At 39.2% G+C, this 21,947-nt stretch overlaps 1 protein-coding gene across 1 annotated transcript in view; it reads right to left on the bottom strand.

The window, feature by feature from the left end:
* Nucleotides 1-21,947, bottom strand: part of LOC134534716 (uncharacterized) — a 187,094-nt gene that overhangs the window by 72,666 nt on the left and 92,481 nt on the right. The window contains exon 3 of the mRNA XM_063373201.1: nt 15,318-15,379. Within this exon, the coding sequence (XP_063229271.1) occupies nt 15,318-15,379 (62 nt within the window). The remainder of the gene's footprint in view (nt 1-15,317; nt 15,380-21,947) is intronic.

The raw sequence follows: 21,947 nt of genomic DNA, 5'->3' as shown, positions 1-21,947 counted from the left end.
ACTAGTTCACTAGTGAGTAGTACTGCGTTAGAATACCGATTAAGTAATAAATGTATGCATAGGTTTTTAACGTATGTTAAGTTTAGTTTACAAAACAAACTTTCTCCGCTCCCTCATCAAAGACTTACATATTAGCATCAGCGCGAAACTGGTAGTAAGCCTAATAAAAAAAATTAAAGCGTGGCTGCCAAGCGGGTTAAAAGTAAGACATAACAAAACGAAATATGCACTAATACACTTGAATGATTAATTAAAATATCTGGGTATACATCAACGAAAATAAAATTTCTTTTCATCTCCTGAGTACCGCAATTTTCGTTAAGCTTTGATCAGTCATCGCCTCGTCTTACTCTACCTGATCTAAATATGTTAAAGTAAACATCTATATGCTATATACATTGCTAAAGTGTTTGCTTGTATTGCCTTTTTTTTAAAGAAATGTACAGGTTTAATCAGACCTTTATGAAATGTTGCACTTGACCTTTAAAACAAACAAGAGGAAGGTATGTAGGTCATTGTCTACAATGAGATTTATAAAAACCTCCTTCATTTTCCTTTTCTACTCCGTAAATTAATATTGTAGTTCTTCTTTATAAGATTTTGCTCGCATGACGTTCAAAATAAGATTACTGCATAAATCTGGTATAGAAAAAAAAATAACATGAGTGAGCTTTTCAGTACTCGTAAGAGATATGTAACACGTAACCTTGGTAACGAGTAGATTCACGTGCCCTCGTGTTACAAACACACTTATAGTACGAAACTCGGATACGAAATTTAACGTACCTACAATTCTTCAAAATTATGCCGAGCATGATATACAACACAATTTTTTTTTCAGCTACATTTCTTGGCGCGAATCGCACGAAGTTTCCGCATGCGCCGCTAGAATTCGCTGCCGGAGAAGCTACGTCGACTGTTGAACCATCCGATTGGCATAGCGGAAGGATTCTCCGGCTTTGCGAACTTCGGTTCGAGCCGTCCGCCACAGATGGCAGCACCGCGGTTAAGCATTTCCGTGCCGTGCGACCTCCGTTCCATTCACGAAATTAACCCCCGCGAAATTCCGTTTACCGAGAGGTGAAAATGTAACATGTTAAAAAAAAAATCCCTCACTCTGCGTAAATGGCGGCTTCAGAATGACTTTTTGGGAGGGGCTATCGCACAAAGAAAGGTCGTAGTTGCAAAAAATGAAAGTGGTCAGATATTGGCCTTGGAATATTATTTACAAATGACAGGTTTCAAATACAGAACCTTAGTAGCTCTATGCAACTTTTGATGAGATAAAAGTTTAACGCGTGAAATTAAATATTTAAGTAAACATAAACATACACTAATCAATAAAATTGGTCTCGGGAGGAGCTATCACCCCCACCGCCCCTCTTCTGGAGCCGCGCTTCTGCGTAAAGCCTGTTCGACGCCAGGTAGGGCCTAATCAAGCTGCGACTTGTCACGCGGGTTGGTAAACCTTTGTAACGCCCGGGCGCGACGCGGGAGTGGTTACGCAAGGTTCTGCGTGTTACGTGCGGAGGTGGTGTTCGTAAGGACCACTCCCCCTCCCCCTGACCGGGCGCGGAAGGGCAGAGGTTCGGTGTCGGACCACGCCCGCCCTCGGGGCTGGCTCCACGCTCGGGCGACCGCCATTTGCTTTTTTATTTTCCTTGGGCGGCGGGTGTTTACGCGCATGCGCGCGGGCTTGTGCAAACATGGCGCCCCAAGTCCCGCCACGGCCGGCTGCACACGGGAGCAACAAGGCGCGACACCACACTCACATACTTCTTTTCCCCCCTCTAAATTGAAACATAAATATTCATGTAAAATTACACATGTTTGTAATTTACAACATTTACATGTAAATCAACTATATCACGTTCGTGTTGTGTTGTGCCCGTACCTCCAATAGTTAAAGTTATTTGTAAACCGTTCCCTGAATAGCTTCCCAGTATAAACTGCGCACATTAATAAATATAATATATTATCTAGTAAAATATCTTTCATATATGCAATAATAACCATAGACATGTAAAGTAAAAATTTACAATACTTATAGGTATTTATTGTGGTATTAGAATCTTTTTCTTAGCAACTGGTTTTCAAAATAATCTTTTCTGGAAGTACAGAATTTTTTTTTCTTCTGTGCATATGATGCAGCACGATAGCTTGACACCGTATTTCCGTTACATTATTTATGCCCATATTCTTTAAATTAAATATTTTTTTGTGACATTCTTTCAAAAAATGTATTATATAAAATGTATTTCTTGTACTGAACATACAAATCGGTCTGCATTCAGCTCATAGTGAAAAATTCATTTTAAATACTTTACAAGTGAATGTTTACTCAAATTAAAGTATAGATGAATAACAGCATATAACTAGTCAGCTATAAACATACTACCATAGAGTACGTATTTGTTGACTATTTTTTTTAATATTCGCGCATGCCCGGAACACTGCAGCCATCAGACAGTCTCCTAGCGACGAAGTGGGAGGAGTCATTCCATGTTGTCGCCTCGTGTCTGATCGCGACAGTTTTGTGGCGTCGTGCCGCGTATGATTCCGTGTGCATTGCTTTTATGTAAATACATTGAAGTCAGCTACTATGAGACAAAGGGCTAATCCCAGCATGACTAGGCCTGATACGCACCTAGGTCCCTCCCACAAAACACATATTTTCAATTAAGTTAAAAAAATATATATGAGTTAGTCTTACAGTACTCGCCAGTGATGTGTAACACCTAACTTCGGTAACGAGAAAATTCACGTTTTCTCATTTTGCAAGTACCCTTATAATACGAAACTCGGGCACTAAATCTAACGTAGAATTCTTTAAAATAATGCCGAGCGTTATAATCATACGTAAGTTGTTTTTCAACTACAATTAATTCTGGACTCGAATCGCACATGGTTTCCTCACCCGCCACTAGAATCCGCTGCCGTAGCAGCTACGTTGACTATCGAATCATTCTATTTGCAGAGCGAAATTTTAAACTATTTAATGAAACTGTTCGGATAAAAGAGTAAAAAACTTGAATAAACTACTAAACCCCAGATTTTTACATTATTTTTGACAACGACTTTTATTAAGACACTGCCCTTGTTATTGAAATTCATTATACAGTAAATACTGTAAATTTTCCTTTTGTCTTTGTGAACTTTGATTTGCGATAGCAGCCACTGATGGCAACACCGTGGTTACACATTTCCTTTCCATTCGCGAGTTTACTCCTACCAAATGCCGTTAAACCTAGAGCTAAGGTGTTAGAAAAAAAAATTTAAAAAAAATGCTGCAGGTTAATTTCTCAACAATGAAGACGTCTGTTGCAATGCAGACCAAACGTTGGTACAATCTACCAAGAAGACACAGCTCAACCTCTAAAGCCAAGATAGTTAATTAGACCACGGCTGCAAAGTCCTGCATTCTAGTCTTCTTCAGTTTGCTCGCGTTAGAAAAAAGACGTGTTTGGCATTCTGAAACTGCGCGGGTAACGAGCTCCAGCCAGGTGTTTTCCCACTTTCGCGCACAACGGTATTAATGAAGTGCTTAATGAGCTGGGAGAGAAAGCCGGTTCCGAAAAAAAAGGAAAATTAATGAGCCAACGACGGGGCCCTCCCTCTCAAGCCAAGCGGGGGCGGGGATCGGGGAACGAGCTGGTAAGAACATGCGGGGCAGAGGTCAGGTTAGGTAACCAGCTGCGGAGTTAGCAGCGCTGTTCTTGGTGCGCGCGTGAGTGCCCGGTGCGCCCCCGCTGAGCGCCTCGGCCAGTCTCGTGGGTCAACAACCACCCGGAAATAACTTGCGGCACACTCGGTGCTGCGGCTACAATACAGGGTGAGCACAAATTATCAGTACACTTTCAAAAAAAAATTCATAAAACCTAAAAGGTGTGGACGATTTATCTGAACCTTCTTTCATTCAATATAAAATACTTGAAAGATATTTTTTTTTTACAAATGTTTCGGATTCGTTCGTTGCAGGTTGCCTCCGCTATAAGCAGCTAGTGTATATAATGGCGCCTACCACACGGCAGAAGAGTTGGGGCGTGCTTCAGTTAGCGAAAAGGGAGTCAGTTACTGTTATGCAACATGAAGGGAATACCTGAACTCACGTCTCCCTGGGAGATGACTAGGTCGTGCAGGTGTCGACGACGCGGTGTGGGGCAGATGGCCACCGAGATCACCGGACTTAACCCCCTGTGATTTCCTTCTGTGGGTTTATGTCAAACACAAGGTGTTCCTGCCACCTCTGCCGCTATCTGAGACAGCGAATCACAGTGACAGTTTAGTCCGTCACCGCCGATACACTGCACGAAGTGTGGGAGGAGTTTAAATACCGCCTGAGTTTGCCGCGTAGCTCGAGGAACGCATATTTACCACTGTAACTTATAAAAAAAAACCTTTCAGAGATTCTCTAAAAACACATTCCAAGTAAATCTGCTGAAACGTGTATTTTTTATGATTTTTTGAAATTTGTACTGATCATTTGTGCTCGTCGTGTATAGGTATTTATGGTTTTAAGTCACGTGGCTCTACAAAGAAAAGCGAGATGATTAATATGAGGGTAGACCCAAAAATAATCGGAATCTTAATGTTGAGCATCACGTAATTATAGCACCAGTTTCCGCTATGGAGCTGTTGTAAGACCTCTCGTGAATCAATCTGCCCATTGGCGTCACCCGAAAAAGCCGAGTGTGGTTTCTCTGGCAGTTCTGTGTGTGTGTGTGTCTTTAGTGCACTCGTGACACGAAAACTTGACACTTTTTTTTTACTCGGCAAGAACACAGTGGAAACTTCACAGACGCACGTTGTTCGTGAGAATCAGCCATTTTTCCGTGACACGAGTGCAATGAAGACACGCACACAGAACTGCCAGAGAAACCACACTAGTAGTTTTCGGGCGACGACAATTGGCAGACTGACACAGGAAAGGTCATTCAACAGTTCCCTAGCGGCGAAAAAATGTACTAATAGTAGCCTACATGATGCGCCACATTATGATTCCGGTTATTTTTGGTTTCCTACCTCGTAATTCCTATATATTTTATTTTTTAAATTTTCCTCGTAATTAAGGTTTTGAATTGTTCATCCAAATTTCCATAGTGACAATTGGTACATGATAGCTTCCCTAGCTTCCTGAATTTGCGTGAGTTGTGTGAGATTGCTTCTAAATAATTGTGTTAAATCTCTCTTACAATATATATTTTTTCTCACAAATCCGTACAAAATTTTTTTTTATAGTTAGAATAGATTTGCTTACTAGTACGTTTAAAATTTTTTCGCGTGAAATTGCTACTTTGCATGTATAAGCTTAAACAAAAGAGAATGTACCTTGGCGTATCGAATGTAAGCAAACGTACGGAACCTGAATTAAGACAGCTGAACTTGAGAGTTCCGTAGGCGTAACTCTCCGCAAACGTATGGGACCTAGAATAGGTGAGCTTAACTCGAGAGTTAACTCCACAACGACGGTGTCAGCCTCGCGCGCAGGAGGCCAGGGGCCGTCGGCGTCCTCGAGGCCTGGAGGCCGCTGGTCGAAGAAGCCACCGAGAGACGCCTCTCCCTCGGGCCGGCAGACTGGTCTCCGAGTGCGATCCGCTTCGTCACTGCGAGGGCGACCGGCGGGAACACCTGGAAGCCCTGTAAGCCTAGTTCAAGATTTTTTTTTTTTTGGACGTACGCCATTGATGGTTGCACTGACTGTAATAAGAAACCTCAATAACGGGACAGCTAAAATCAGCCGATGTCAAAAATTCATAAAAAGAAAAATAAGAAATAAAAATGACAATATAAACCCACATAAATCAAAGCCTAAATCTGCTGGTGTTAAACAGATAAACCCAATGATGAACCTAAACAGGTATTATGGACAACACAACGATGTCAGCACAGACGAACATGTTTAAACTTAAATATCAGACACAACAAAAATTCCTTGGAAGGAAGTTAGTCATGAAAAAAATATATAATAACGGAACAGACTAACACGTTGGGCTAACAACGACGAGACAGTTAAAAAAAAAAAAAAATGCAGGCGGACAACAAATTCTGGGCAACGCAGCAAATATGCGAATCCAACGATGAGTATCAGTCTGTTTGTGCCTAATGACGGGAACATATGCCTGTTCCTAAAACTTTGCAACTGTTTTGTCATAAGAAAAATACTATGTTCGTCGGTGTTTTCGTCGTCGTGTTGTACATAATATATGTTTATCTTCGATGAAACCGAATCAGACGCCCTGGCAATCCGCTTTAGTATATCTTCTTCTTTTTTTAATGTTAGGTCTGTTTATAAAGGAAATTATCGTAAGATTTATTATTCTGGAAGGGTAGGTTTTGGTACGTCTGCTTCTAGGTCATCACAACTTTAAAATTAAAGCTAGATTTCGTTAGGTAAGCGACCATTAAAACTCTCTAAAATCGTGAAAACAAATAAATTCTCTCAAAATTGTGTACTTTTAGGCTGGGTGAATAAACAAAGCAGGGTACGCAACGATGCAACAGCGTAACAAACTACCAACGCAAGAAAATCGCAGTCGTATATAAAGCACACAAGTCGCATGTCGTCACCAACCGTATAACTTAAAATAGAGCTGTAACGATTCACAACATTTTGCCGGATATGCCGCTACAACGGTTGTTGATTTACCGATTCCGAACCAATACAGGAGAAAACACATTTTGTAAAAAAAATTTCATAATTTTATTAGATTACCTAAAAAAAAACACATTCTAAGAAAAGCATACAATGCAAATGCACATGTATTTTAGTTTATAAAAGGAATATAACCTATATTTTTTTAATTCGTATTTTTAGCTCGTTTTCCTTTGTGCGTGACCGTTAGTTGCTTATTTAAACATGAATTTACTAATGGAGGCTGGAAAATTTAGTTTTTAATACGTAATTCTATAAAATAAGATTTTTTAACAATAGATAACTATGAAATATGATTATCAAAATAAGTAATTTAAAATAATGAAATTAAAATGGGCAAAGAGACTTTTTACATGTTCACTATTCAAGAATGGGCATTCCAATGCCATCTTAACGTGTGCGAGAGCGAAAATATACGGTACCAAACATTTATACAGAAATGTGTTTCATGTGTTGCTTCGCAAGGGAAACATTAAAATAAATTTTCGTAAAGTGAAGTCCTGTATTTTTTTATTCAATTTTAAAAATTTTACGTAAGTTAGTTAAAAAAAAGTCTCCATCACGATGTTATGAACATTTATTTGCAGTTCAAGGAGTTGGTAATTTCCGTTCTTTGTAGTGGTAGCCATACTCTAAATAAAGCAAGTTTTTAATTTTTATTGATTTTATTTTTATTAATTATTTGATTTTTATGAAAAACAAAGATCTCAAACAACATGGTTTACTAGCTACGTGCCTCCACTTAGTTTCCGACATTGATCTCCTGATCTATCTATCATCAGACCCTCAGCAGTTCATATACAGAAACAAGAAGAAAAATGTTTATTACAGCGCCCGCTGGTAGGTTAACGCCATAACACCTATTTTAGAACCATCGCCGATGAATCACATACATTTTACAGAAAACTGTATCTAAATCGTTCAACCCGTTTTGGAGATAAATGGGAACATTAGTTTTTTGCACACGCAAACAACGTCACGCTAAACGTATACACATTCTCCGTTACGTCGTGGGTAAAAATTTTAAAACAGTAGTAAACAATTTTCATCCCCGACTTCTTTTGATAATTCATATTTATCATGAAATCAAAAGAAATTGTCAATAATTTAATGTAAATGTGTTATTTTTCTCTCAATGTGTGAAAATTTAACAAGTGTAAACATAATTTATAACGTATAAAAAGTAACATATTGCTCTTCTATGTACATCACTTCTGTGTCTTTTACAAGTTTTGGAAGCACGTCTCTTCAAATATGGCTGTCAAAAACGTAAGACAAAACGCAAGAAAGTTGGAAGTTGAACAGTACTTACATTGCACTATTGTGCCATACTTAGTTCATAAGCCAGTACTCTAAAATGTGGTTGCTGAACATTTTTTTAGTCTTACGTCCTTGCTTAGTTTATAAACCAGGCCTAATATCGACGCCTAAGATTCCCGAGCTAGCGGCGAACTTCGTACGTGTTCGAGACTGGTTGGAGTCAGTGAAACTTAGTTTTCGTTCAGGATTTTCTATGACAACGGGTAACTATGCATGCGTTACTACTGCATAACTTTTGAGTGCGCCAGTTGAATCAATTTTCCATAAAAATAAATTTGATTATCAAGAGAATTTTTAGAAATAAAACGTCATTTGCTTTAACTAGATTTGCATACCAGCAGAATACAGTAAAATATTCCTTAAGAAAGCAACGTGTCGATTAAAAATCTCTAAACACGAATGGATGTCATATGTCTGGTGGGTATGTAATATAAAGAAAAATCTCATTATATACATATTTTTGTGCGTGGTTAATAAAACTGCATGTTCACAATAATGCGATAACTTAACGACAAGTTGACAGTAGTTGATACGTCTGTAAATAACGGTTCTGAATCTAAAAGACCAAAATTCAAATTTTTTCGAGTTTTACGCATTTTCCAACAGTTTTTAAATCTCAATCTTGCACATAATTATTAGATACTGTGACCAAAAAAATTTTTTTGTAATCATAATATCCTTACTATTTATAACAATAAAATTAAATTAAACATGCTATACCTTGGTAAAACTTATTTACAGAACTTATGAGACAACCATTTTTAATCGTTTATCTTTAACAATTCACACTATAAAAAACATTACTTCATAAACTTAGCAAGTTATTCGCTTTAATTAACTATCTTTTCATACAACTTGCTAGTAAAAAAGTTAAATTTTCCTGATTTAAATTGTATGCCTCATAGATCTTCCAAATATGTTTATCCTCCTAAAAATATATCATGTTGGATTTTATTTTGAATTGTTATCAATAGTAGTGTTATTTGTATTTGATTGCGTAGTAAAAACCTTCTAGTAATTTGGTGCAGGGTGGTGGGGTTAAAAATTTTTTTTAATGACAATAACTCGAAAACTACGACACTTTTTTGAATTTTTGAATTTCAAATCTTAGTGTACTGGTCTACCAACTGTTGTCGGTTTGGCGTTAAGTAACAACCAGTTTTTTTTTTTTTTCGTGACAAGGCGTCCTTCGCATAAATACCACTTAGTCGCTGGTGTTAATGCACCCTCAGGACATGTTTCAACACCGGAGTATCCACGGTGGACAACAATAGGTGCATTTTTTTTTTACCTGTCGGCGTCTGGCTCAGCGGACTGTGACGATCCAATCAAGCTACACGTCACGCCACGACGATTACTTCCCGGAATGGAGGGCTGCCCCGGGGGAAGGGGGAAAGGGAACGGCTTCGGTAAAGTGTATCTCCCAGGACGTCCCACGCTCGCCGACCGAGAGATCGGAGTATCGACTTATATGGCTCCAAGGCTGCAATCGCACCAGAGAACTTCCAGTTCGTCGTGACGTGAATGCACGCTCCCGTTTCCTTGGTTTGGTAATCGATCGGGCTTAACGTCGCATGGTTTGCACAGAGGCTTGCAATGAAAGATTCGGTAATTTCGCTAACTGCTTCTTACTGGCGACTGTCACCATACCACTCTATCCCTTCTGGACATGCAAATTCGGAATTAATCAACGTAATTCAAATTACAATAAGTATCATTACTATGCGCTCAACACCGTCTTCCTTTCCATAGTGTTTCAGTGCACGTGCTGACTGGCAGCCGTAGCGCGACGAGTGAAGTCGCTCACCGCCACTGGTACCAGCCCAGACTCGCACAAGCACCAGTGAGGACCGCAAGGCCCAAGCTCCCGACCCCAGACCAGCAGGGTTGACACTTACTGCCCCGGCCAACTCTTCTTCCTGGACCATCCTTCTGGTCCCCGCATAGATGAGAGCCCAGGGTTCTCCCCGTGTCTATGCAGGTTTTACCTGGATCCAACTTAACTAGTTGTAGTCTAGATATAAGATAGGGGAGATACTCAGAGCATCGATCGCTGCCATGGCTGGTCATTCCCCGATCAAAGCACACGATGCATGCTACCATTTATGCATGGCTGCAACCCAGCATGATTAGGCGTAAAGGCTTCGGCCTGGGACGCACTTAGAGTCTTCCCTAACCTATACCCTTCCCAAACAACTACACTAAGTTTTCGTTAGGTTAGGAAAAAAATATAAAATTTCGCAGAGGCTTAGGGATTGGACTCACATGGAAAATTTATAATTTCATTCTTAATGGCATTACTTAGCTTTAGGGCCTATTCTTGTAAACTTTTTTTTATCACAATAGCTCCCTTGAATTTGTTGTTTGGTGGCAGGTACCTATTAACTAAACTTAGTTTTTTAAGATATAAAATGGCGCGTAAGTGATAATAAATACGTAAACTTGCGCGGATTTCTACAACCATCACATTAAAATAAGTAATTATTTATCTTTTAAAATATATTTGTGACATAAGAATAAATAAAATGTGTGCGCGTGCGCGACAGAAGTGAAACCTCTTCTCTATTAGTTATAGATATAGATTAATTACTAATATTTTTTCATAGAACAAGAAATAATAATTGAGAATAGTAAGGACGCGTATATGACCTCAAATGAAATAACTCTTATCCACACGAATAAAGAAAAATTGTAGGTTATTTGCATAAAAAATTGTACAGTTTTTTCTCGTACACTTGAAACGAACTTTGATTTTAAATAATTCTTAAACTTGAAGCTTGCCGGTAATTAATTCGTTTTTGCTGCTTAACTAATTGTCCAATTGGACATATGTAGTCTAAAGTAGGTAGGTATCTGGCATGTGAAAGTGACAACATGGCATAGGACCTAACTCAACGCTATTTTGTTGAGCCACAGTCACCCACAGCTACAATCCGATCGAGAAATGTTTGCGCCTCTTAGTTGGACTTAACATATTTACACACTCGTGGCCTCATAACTATAATACGGTATGTGATTTAGTTAATCAAATAATAATTCGTAGCAAATAATTACCCATATCAAACTAAAGCGTGAAAACCATTAAACCAGCAAAAATATTTAGTTACAAGCCAAAACAATACTCATACAACACTGTTTAACAATACTGATTAACACAAGGAATTAAATCAATAATACATACATGAAAGAAAAATATTTTTTTTTTCAAATAGGGCCCGTGGCGCGGTTCACAACAATAAGCTCAAACCCCGTTGTGTTGCCCTCTGTCCAAATACTCCCTAAAGTCGGGGTGGTGTCAGGCGTCAGAATGGCTCTTTCCCCAATTAGTAGATGGTGAACCTGTAAATTTTATTTGGAAACAGGATGGTGCCCCTCCCAATCGGATGGAATATCTTTGTACGAGAGTGGTTGAACATCGACGAAATCCTTGAACGTTGGATTGGTCGTAATGGTCGAGACGAGAGAGCTCTTTTTCGCTGGCCTCCACGTTCACCTGACATAACGCCATGAGATCTCTTTTTTTCCTTTGGGGCTTTATAAAAGATCGTGTCTACGTTTCGCTGCTTTTCCAGAGTTGAGACACGGAATTGAAGAGGCTATTGCTTCCATTATTCCGGACTTGTTAACCAAATTTTTAGCGAGAATTGGAATTTAGTTTGGAAGTGTGCCGTATAACCAAAGGTGCAAGTATTGAACATTAGTAAGAAAAACTAGGTTAGTTTACCTTCAATTTGATGTATTATTTGTTGTAAATATTCCAAATTAAACTGATATAATATACCATTGTAGCTAGTACGTTATTTTATGGACATCCTGTACTTGGCAGCTGACTTGCTCATAAACGTGTGTTGTGCTGGATGGTCGGCGTCCAGCCCACGACACCTGTCCACATAGTTGCGATGAGTCGGTGATGACGCCCTCTGAGGACCGCCACATTCACTTACTTACATCCAGCTATACACAAAAACTACGCATGGAAAATGCATTTTGCAATTGGTTTTATATTCTCCCGAAAACTTTTCATACTATAACTTTTTCCTAGCAATTTTTAAAATCCATTTAATGGCATTGTAACTACAGTGTTTATTTTTGGAAAATTTGTACATTTACATGAAAACAACTGTATCACTACAAATTAGTATTCGCAGTAATACTGGGTTCTGATTATTACCCGGGCATTTATGCTTTATGTTGTCCCAGTACCTCCAATAGTTAAAGGTATTTGCAAGTCGTTCCCTGAATACCCTTCCATTATTAACTGTGCACATCCATGAGCATTATAAAACAAAATCAACAACAATAATTAAATATAAGATAATTTTTTCCATGTTTAATAAAAGTATGTTTTGAATAAACATCAACAACATATAAAATTATGACCAAATTTCCGTCAGAAATCCTCAGTATTGTCTTGAAAAACGTACTTCATATATGCAAAAATAACCATATCCGTGTGCTGTACAAAGTTGCAATAACTTTATTGTAGTATTAAAAAAAAATTATTGGCAATAAGTTTACAAATGAATCTTTCGTAAAAGTAAGGAAAGTACTTTTCTGCATATGTAAAAAAATTACCTATCGTGTTTAAAGTTTTGGAAAGGAAATAACTAGTAGAGCTTACTTTATTCTGAATGAAAATGCAGCCGAATTGAGTCAGGTATGGCAAACTTAATACTCGTATATCCTTTGGCATATAATATGTAAGCAGATATGTCACAACCTACTCTCAAAAGCATGACCTTCCGGTAGTCCTAATGGGTTATTTTCCTTCAGTAATAACGAGGAAAAAATCTTTCTAAGAGGTTGGCCAGATCTATATTTACATTTAATGTGTTTAACGCCAGCGGTTATAGTCTTATCGATGTAGGCTTAGATTACGACACTTCGTTTCGCAAGTTTGGAAAGCAATTTTCGGTACAGTGACACGTTGTCCTTGGGCGTTGTCCAACTGCTTGAAATAGCAACTGGGCGACGTTGAAAGTTTAGCTGGGCAAGCTTTACTTCCGAACGTTTAACCGCCTGTTCGGGTTAATTCGTGCACGCTCTTAATTCGGTTACGAAACCGGCCATGAAAGGTCAAGCGTGGACATTCCAGCCTCCGTCCTTCTGGTGCCTTGGCGATTTCGAGGCAGCGCAACCTAGTGGCCAGACATTCGAAACATTTGAATGTGAAGACCCAATCATTATTCATTGGTCACTGTTTTGAATAATCTTTTCAGTAATAAATTCTTCTGTCTGAATTAAAAGAATGAGCTTATGAAAGTGTTCTCATTCCAAAAAGAAGATATGGGAAATATGTTGAGTAACATATATCATATATATAAAAATTAGTTATTTTAATAAACCAACAAAAAAATCAATGTCTAAAGATGTATCCTGTATAAGCCATTTACTAAAAAGTTTAACATCAAAGGTTTTATGAATCTTTTTTTTTGAGGGGGGGGGGGTGGTGTAGAGAATTTTAGTTAAGTATTTGTTATTTGGTATTCGTTCGTCCTTTTGTTTGTCAGTTATATTCGAACTCTACCACCAGCCGGGTCAAAATTTTTAAGGACCCCGCCTACCTGGGCACACATTCGGTGTACAGAACTTCTGAAGAAACCACGCGATATGAAAACTACTCATTATATCCGAGTTGCGTCTGGTTATGATAGTCATTTAAGAATACGCTGACAGGTGAGTATTTCTGGTCCCGTATTTCATTCTTAAACTTTTTTTTAGAGACTGAAAAGGGATAAAATGCGTGTGTTCAGAATAATGTTTGGACATGAAACGCCCGGTACCGACTCTTGAAAGCACTCCAAAGGCCTTGCATTACACCTTTATCTTCATTTCTCAGCTAAAAACACATAATGTCCTGTGCACAACGAGAAGACTGCACGGCAGTCCAGAGACGACACCGCGCTAGAAGCACCAACGAGCATCGCGCTTATCATCCCGTCTCACTGACACAGATACGCCCGTGGCTAGGTGAACCCCTTAACATCCATGTACTTTTTTGAAGCTGTACTGCTGTACTTCTTTAGGCACATTATGGAAAAAATTATGAGAGTAATTTTAACGATGCGCGCACATCATGCAAAGAAATTTTCACAGGAAAATGGTAGACCAATGTGTATGAACATAAACCCTTATATATTGACTTTCACCAAACGTTTTGCTGTGCCAAATGAAACTTTATGATAGTGAAACTACCCTGTAACATATTTGGTAAACAAAAATAGCCTTAGTAGAGTGTAATTTCAAGTTTTAAAAACACCAAAAAAAAAAAAAATACTGGTATTTCAACAATTATTCTCCTTTCAGTCTTTTGCCAGGCTTCGTAACTAACTGTAATAGTGCGCGGTTATTAAGCTGAAGGAAGGTGGATAAAAACTGCAGTGGATATATTTTTTAACTTTTTGAAAATTGCATATAACTAGATTATAAAAATGGCGCTTTAAGCAAATATATAAGAATACACTTTATTGTTTATAGTATTCCTATAATATTATTAAATACACAGCTCAGTACATTAGATTGATTATTTCATACTAGATAGGCCTACATCCTATATTTTAAATTAAAATACTATTAAATTAATCACGTTTGTTACGAAATGTATTCCCATGAATCCACATAGGTAATAAAAAATAAAACCTTATAATATTACAACTATATTTTAATACTTAATAATTTATAGTCATAACAAGTGGGGAAATTATATAGTATTAACGTTTTAGTGAATTTAAACAAGGTGGGCAGTATTTTAATAAAACTCCTTGTCTAAAATCAGGTCTAATCCGGGTGTTAGATGGTATTTTTTTCAAATCTCTCCGGTAGCGAATTCTAGCGGCGGGAGCGGAACTTCTTGTGAGTCGCGTTCAGAAGTTTAGTGTTTGATATTAAATACTGGTCCATTAATTAAAAAACATATATTGTGAATATTAGTGACAGTTTTTAAAATTTTTCAAGTATATTTATATAAATGATTTTATGTTCTTGTATGTATAATTTAATTGTTGTTTTAAATTATTACATTATTATTTAATAAGTAAGCTAATTAAAATTTATAAATGAGAATAAACATTCAGCATAATAATTATTGATTTTCATTACTGAGTTAAATTTATCTCGACAAAATTTTACTAAATTAAATAATTAATTTTATACCCATTTTATATTACCTAATATTGAATATTGAGTATTTATTTACTTAATTTTTTGCTATAGTAAATTTCATAATAGCTCAGTGTCTGGAATCAAAAATAAGTATAACTTATAACGCGCGCACATAAGTACACGCGCATTTTTTTTTAATATCTAAACACCGCTGTTATAGAAGAATGGCTACACTCTAACTCACCCCAGGTTGCACCGCGCTGGCCTCGTCTGGTCCGTGCCGCACCCACAACATGGTCAGCAGAGCTGCAACACGAGCCAACAACATTAGCCTCTTGTGCATGAAGCGTACCGCTGTACTGGCACAAAGACAGCACGACACTCAGCCCACAACTTGCCTCCACACTGCTGTCAACGACTCTTTGTGCTCACGAAATATCCCGTTTTCATTTTTTTATGCTGTACAGTTACGAAAAAAATAAATATTCAAAATTTTTAGTACGTGGTAAGTTGCAGAGACAGAATTTAAGGGGGCAAAAGTAAGTACAATCAGCTATTTTAAGCCATGTTTAGCTCCTATTTTTTTTAATGAGCTAGGAAACTAACATATTTATAAATAAATATATTCGTCATTGCTAAGGAAAAAAAAACTCTTCCTTTCACGACAGAAATATTATTCAAAAATACATTTCGTGATTACGTCCAAGCGCGCAAATTAATGACAGTTTCTCGCTAAACTAATCTGACGAGAAATATCGGCAATGAAACGTCACTTGCTTAAAATAGACTTGCATGGTCGGGAGAATGAAGACGAGAACTCCTCAAGGAAGCATCCATCCACTCGTTTAACCAACCCTGAAACGATCGCAATTAACGGCATTAAGGTGGCCTGCCAAATAACCACTCTCTCGTGCTGCGGTTCTTACAAGGAATCAAATTATATATTAAAAAAGAGCCATCTCCAGGGCCAAGGCGTCAGAACCGCAATTGGCACCGACTGCCAAGCAGCCGTCATCCTCTGAAATGCCAAGGCCGCGTGAAGCCTGCAGCACACGGCGCGCCGTTATTTGCGAGTGTATGGTATGCGCCGACAGGAGGGGAGACAAAAAAAAAACACTCCTGCGTGTTTAGCTTCGAAGTCTCGTTTATTGTGAATGTAGTCGACATATTATGCGGGAATGCGGGGAGGTGAGACGGCATCGACTACGGCTCCGGCCTCAGTGACCAAGGTCGCTTCATCGTGATGTAGAATTCCAGACCAGCGACAAGCACTCGTGTGATGTGGGATCAGGTTAATTCAGGAAAATATCTCCCAGCTTCTTCGCTCATGAAGATGGAAATAAGTTTTTACGACGCGTGATTATAGATACATAGGAAGGCTTAAGGCTCTCTCTCCCACCTATACTCAGTCTCACGCTTTGATTGCAGAACAGAACACATGGTGGCTACTGTTACCAGACTGATACTACCCAGCTAATTCTGTATGGCAATGTTATTTTTTAAGTATTAATATTTTTAAATTTTAATGTTTGTTGTTTTATAAGACCATAAAGTAGTGTTAGTAGTAAGTATGGTTATATCGATTCGGGGACATGGGCCTGGAGGTTCATATTCGGATTCTTGAACTTTCACCTTTGAAATCACCAAATTCATCGAAATTTCCTGAAAATTTCCCTATTTTTCCAAAAATTTTCTAATAATTTCCCTTTTCCCCTTAAAAATATCCCATTTCACCCCAAAATTTCAGGTTTCCCCACAAAATTTCCGTATTAAATTTTTCCACTTCCCCCATTTTCTAAGCAGTCACTCATATCCCTACAGTGGATTTGTATTCCGCCTAACAGCCACCCAACAAACCACCATTTGGATAAAGAAGCAGCTTTCTGATTGGTAAGATCATGCATGAAAAATTTGTTTCAGGGGTTTTCATCACATTGGTTAATGTTTAGTTAATTATAGATGTTAGAGCTATGATTTTGTATATCCCTACACTGTATGAGAGCACGAAAATCGGCCACCATATTGAATTATATAATTTCCAGTCATCATCTTTCATTACATAATTTCCGGCAGTCGTTTTTGAATTCTAGAAATTTCCACAATTTTTTAATCTGAATTTTTCTATCTAAAAGCTTTTTGCTCTCTGGTGCATATCTAGCAACAAAACACACCGAAACAAATGCAGGGATAATAGCAGAAATGGGGATAGAAAGAGAAAGTAAATTCCACTTTAAATGCACAATGCAATCTAAGGATATGACGCGCAATATCTATGCACACACACGGTGTGCAGAACTTCAGAAAAAAACCACGCAATTTAAAAATACCCAAGATATCCGAGTGAAGTCTGTTTACGAAAAGCACGTAAGAATACTCTGTGGATGGATGAGTAGTTTTGTGTTCGTAATTGGTTTTAAATCTGTATTTTCAGAAGAGTGGAAAGGGCTCAAACACATGCTTTCAGATTAATTTTTGGGCATGAACCGCCCGGTACAGATTCTTGAAGCGCCTCAACGGACCTACGTTCTACCTTCATCTTCATTTCTCCGCCCTATAATGTTATGGTTACCACTGAAATTCCGTAGTTGCCCTGTGCACGACGAGAAGACTGCGCGTCAGTCCACAGCCTTGAGCTTAGAGGCGATACCGCGCTAGAAGCACGAGCTAAAGTCGCGCTTATCATCCCGCCTCACCAACACAAATACACACCCGACTAGGCGGACGCTCTAAGTGTAAGACTTCCCAGGTGGGATATAGAATGGTTTTACGACGCATGGTTATGCATACATAGGAAGGTTTAAGGTAGATGGCGCCGGAACCTTGAACATTACCAGTGATTTCCTTGCCACGTTATTGACGACTCGGTGTTTATAAAGTGACGTGATTTATGCCGGAGACGGAGATCGAACAATCGACCATTGTTCAGTTACATGACGCGAAGCCTTTGTGCGCCAAGCCTTCGAGGAATCTCTTATGATAAGACTTACATGATGGTAAACAAACAAGATGATACCGTTTTCATATTCCAAAGATAATTCTGGCTGCCCGAGAAGTTTAGTACACAATGAATGTCATGCTGGAGCGAAAAGTTTTACTATCAACTCGGAAATAATACGTTACCGCCGGATGCTTGGACAGAACGAGGACTGCCGCAGCCCGACGCCGAATCATGACAAACGCGACGGGTACGACGCGATGGACGCGACACGATAAAAATATTTTTTATGTGCAACATCTTAGTTCTCGGTATACGGCATTTGCTGGGTGTACATTCGTGAATGGAACGGAAGTCGCATGGAACGTAAATATGTGACCACGGTGCTGCCATCTGTGACGGGTGGCGGGAACCAAAGTTTACAAATACAAAGGAAAACTTTATATTGTAACTATTTAGTGGGTTTTAATATGAAGGGGTGTATTTTAATAAACTTCCTTGCCGAAAATAAGGTCCAAAACCGGGCTTTAAATTTTTTTTAAGTATTTTTTTCCCGCTTTTGTTGGAGCATGTCAATATGTAGTTTAAAATTTCGGTTTGCATATTGAATGATTCTATTGAATATGTATCAGCTTCGGCAGCGAATTCTAGCGGCGTGCGTAGAAACTATGTGTGTTTCGCGTCAAGAAATACATTTTAAAACACAATTTTAGTATACTTATCATGCTCGGCATTATTTTAAAGAAATCCAAGTTTAATTTCGTGTCCGAATCTCGTATTAAAAGTGTATTTGCAATTTGAGATCACATGAATTTGCTTGTTACCGAGGTTAGATTTAACATATCTCTGACGAGTACTGAAAAACTTGATTTATTTTGTAATGATTCACGTTTCACGCCCGCGACAAATATTGCGGGCGCGACAGATTTCCCTGCCATTTTTTTTTTTTATTTCCATTGTATCGCGGACGCGACGTTCCTGACATGAGCGTCAGGATTTTGTATTCGAATCATCTTAAACTGATAAAAATTAGTTTGTGAAAACTTTTATGCGTCCACTTTCCGAAACATTAAATTGGGATTATTTTTTTCGAGCAGGTAATTAAAAACGAACTGCCTTATATGTGGAGTCAATGAAATGGTAAAAATTATTTTAAAGTTGGTTTACTTAGTTTGAAAACTACATGTTCATTATCATGCGATACATATTCGCAACATTCTCGCAGCAGCCATCCCGCCTTTATGACTTCAGCATTAGTAAACAGAAGTACACGGTCATCTGGCCACATCCACGCTTCAGTCATTATCAAAGGGAGGAATAACTTCCAGCAGAGCTCTGTTTTGGTCTGTGACTGCTAGGCCGCGGTATTCCAAGACACAAAAATAAGGGTTTATATATTGAATATGCTACATCTGTTGTATCGTGACAGTATACCTAGTGCACGGTATTACATGGCCTTTCCTTTATTTTTTGGGAACGGAGTTTGGTGTCTGGTCCGTTACTGATCTGTTGCCCGAATTCCGCGCATGCACAGAGCTCACTTTTTCGTTCATTTCTTCCAGATGACTGACTCGCGTTTGACGCCAACAACACGTGTAGTGTCACACTTGTGATCAACGGGGGACGTAACAAACGTGTTGGTGTGTCAAATTAAACTTTGATAACGAAACTATCCTGGAATATATTTTGTACACTTTAGTGGCCATAACACGAAATAATCGCAACATTGAAAATACTTGAGAAAGTTAGAAAGGCGGTTCTATTTTTGTGCAATTGTGCTGCTTTCTCTAGTATTTTTGTTGTAACATTTGTGTCGATGGTTGCGGATCGTCCACTAGAGTGCATTGAACCCAGTTTTTAGCCTCGCACCGTTTATTAAAAACCGTGTTCGATTTGTTTCCTTACTGGGATTCGGTTTGCACACGTTCTGGAATACGACCCCTGAGTTTAGTTACTGTCATATCCACAACCCGTCTTAGACTACCGTCTATATGATGAATGAACAGACTGCAATGTTGTACTATCACATAGGTGAATGTCTTGCAGATAAATATAAGTGGTGGTTCCAATCGGCTGAAAGAAATATAAACAAATGATTCCAGGGACAAGCTACCTCTTTTTTTTCTATATATATATTTTTTTTTAGTGTAAGAGTCCTCTTGCCTCATACGCGCACACTAATACATTCTAATTAGACTGTAGGGAATAAAAAAACAAAATAATAAAATAAACTAAGCGAAGCTTACACATAAAATCGGCTCACCCTTGATACGAACTACTAACTTAGTGGTGGGTATATTATTCGTTACCGATAGTGTATACAGTCATCACTTTATAATTATAGTATACGAAGACATCATGGACTGGGATTTATTATTTTTGTTTAGATATATGTAAACGTTCACAACTTATAGGCTATGCTGAAGGTTTGAAGCTAATTAAAAAAATATATCTTGGTTTCTCAAAACAAGAACTGAACATTTATAGCTGCAAACTCTCTCGTGGTTTTTAAATCATGCGCCACTTACTTTCAGAGAAAACCCATTGATGAGAAAATCATTTTTGATCTATTTCTCAAAAAAAAAAAAAAAGGTAGAGTTTTCTCTTTCCACCGTAAGTTGAGATCTCTATTTGGAAAGTACTACTATATCCACGATTATTTCACGGAATCATTAGGGAGCATGTTGACTTGAAGCACACACATGCATGTGCTCCGTGTTGAAGATTGAGCTACAGTCCCGTGACGACTCTTGGTCAAGTGGAGAAGTGGCCGCTCGATAAAGTGCAACACGCCAACGACGCGGAGTGGAATGAATCCGCGAAATAACCGGCTGTAGGTATTGGTTCATGTATGTAGCATCACGCGGGCGTCGAGGTGGTGTTTTAGAAAGTGCCGGTAGCCACGTGGGGTGGAGTCACCCGCGAGGTCTTCGCACGTCGCGTCGCCAGACTCGACAAAGAGGCGAGGTCGGGAAGCCCGCGTGCGTCGCGGTCGCCGGTCAAGGCGCTTGCCCAACGACCGCAGACGGCGGGCGAACCTTGTGTTTGAGTAACCGGCCCGCGCCCGGCTCCGGAACCCAGCGCCGGGCCGGGGGTCAAGACGAGGGGGAGGGGGTGGGGGAGGGCAGGTCGTGATGTGGGAAACAGCTGTGCGCTGCGGGAGTGGGCGTGGTTTTTCGCAACGTGGCCGTATCACACAGCGGGTCCCGCTCTCCCCCGCCTCCTGGGCCACGCCCCCCCACCAACCCCCGCACAGCTCCCACGATAACCATCTATTGTCTCGGCCGGAGCAGGAATCTGGGTCGGTCGCCCGCGCCGCGCCGCAAAGGTCTCCGTGGATGTGGACTAATGGTCTCCTGCTCGCGCGGCTCGGCGCGTGATGAAGTGGCTCGCGCTAGATGGCGGGACCATTGGTCAGACACCGCGCGGCGCCACTTTCATGCTGGCGGTACACTCGTTTGTTTTCACACCAGTTAAGTGTCAATAATTATGAAGGCCCCCTGCCTACCCGGGCACACATACGGTGTGCAGAGCTTCAGAATAAATAAATAAATTACGCGATTTGAAAACTACTCAAGATATCCGAGTGGGGTCTGTTTACGAAAAGCATTTAAGGGTTCGCCGAGGGCCGATAGTTAATTTGGTTTCCGGATTTAGTTTCAAAACTGTATTTTTGGAAGAGTTAAAATGGTTAAAAGGAGTGTTTTCAGAGTAATTTTTAGGCATAAAACAACCGGTACAGATTCTTGAAAACACTCAAGGGACTTGCATTACTCCTGTATCTTCATTTCTCCGTCATATAATGTTAACGGTCGCCGCTCAAATTTCATAGTTGTCTTTTCACGACGAGAAGACTGCGCGCCAGTCCAGTGCCTTGTGCTTAAAGGCGATACCGTACTAGAAGCGCAAGAGAGAGTCGCACTTATCATTCCGCCTCAC

The sequence above is a fragment of the Bacillus rossius genome, chromosome 8 (assembly GCF_032445375.1).
Source record: "Bacillus rossius redtenbacheri isolate Brsri chromosome 8, Brsri_v3, whole genome shotgun sequence".
NCBI lineage: Eukaryota > Metazoa > Arthropoda > Insecta > Phasmatodea > Bacillidae > Bacillus > Bacillus rossius.
The sequence above is the reverse complement of the archived record's forward strand: the minus strand, read 5'-3'. Positions and strand labels throughout refer to the sequence as shown.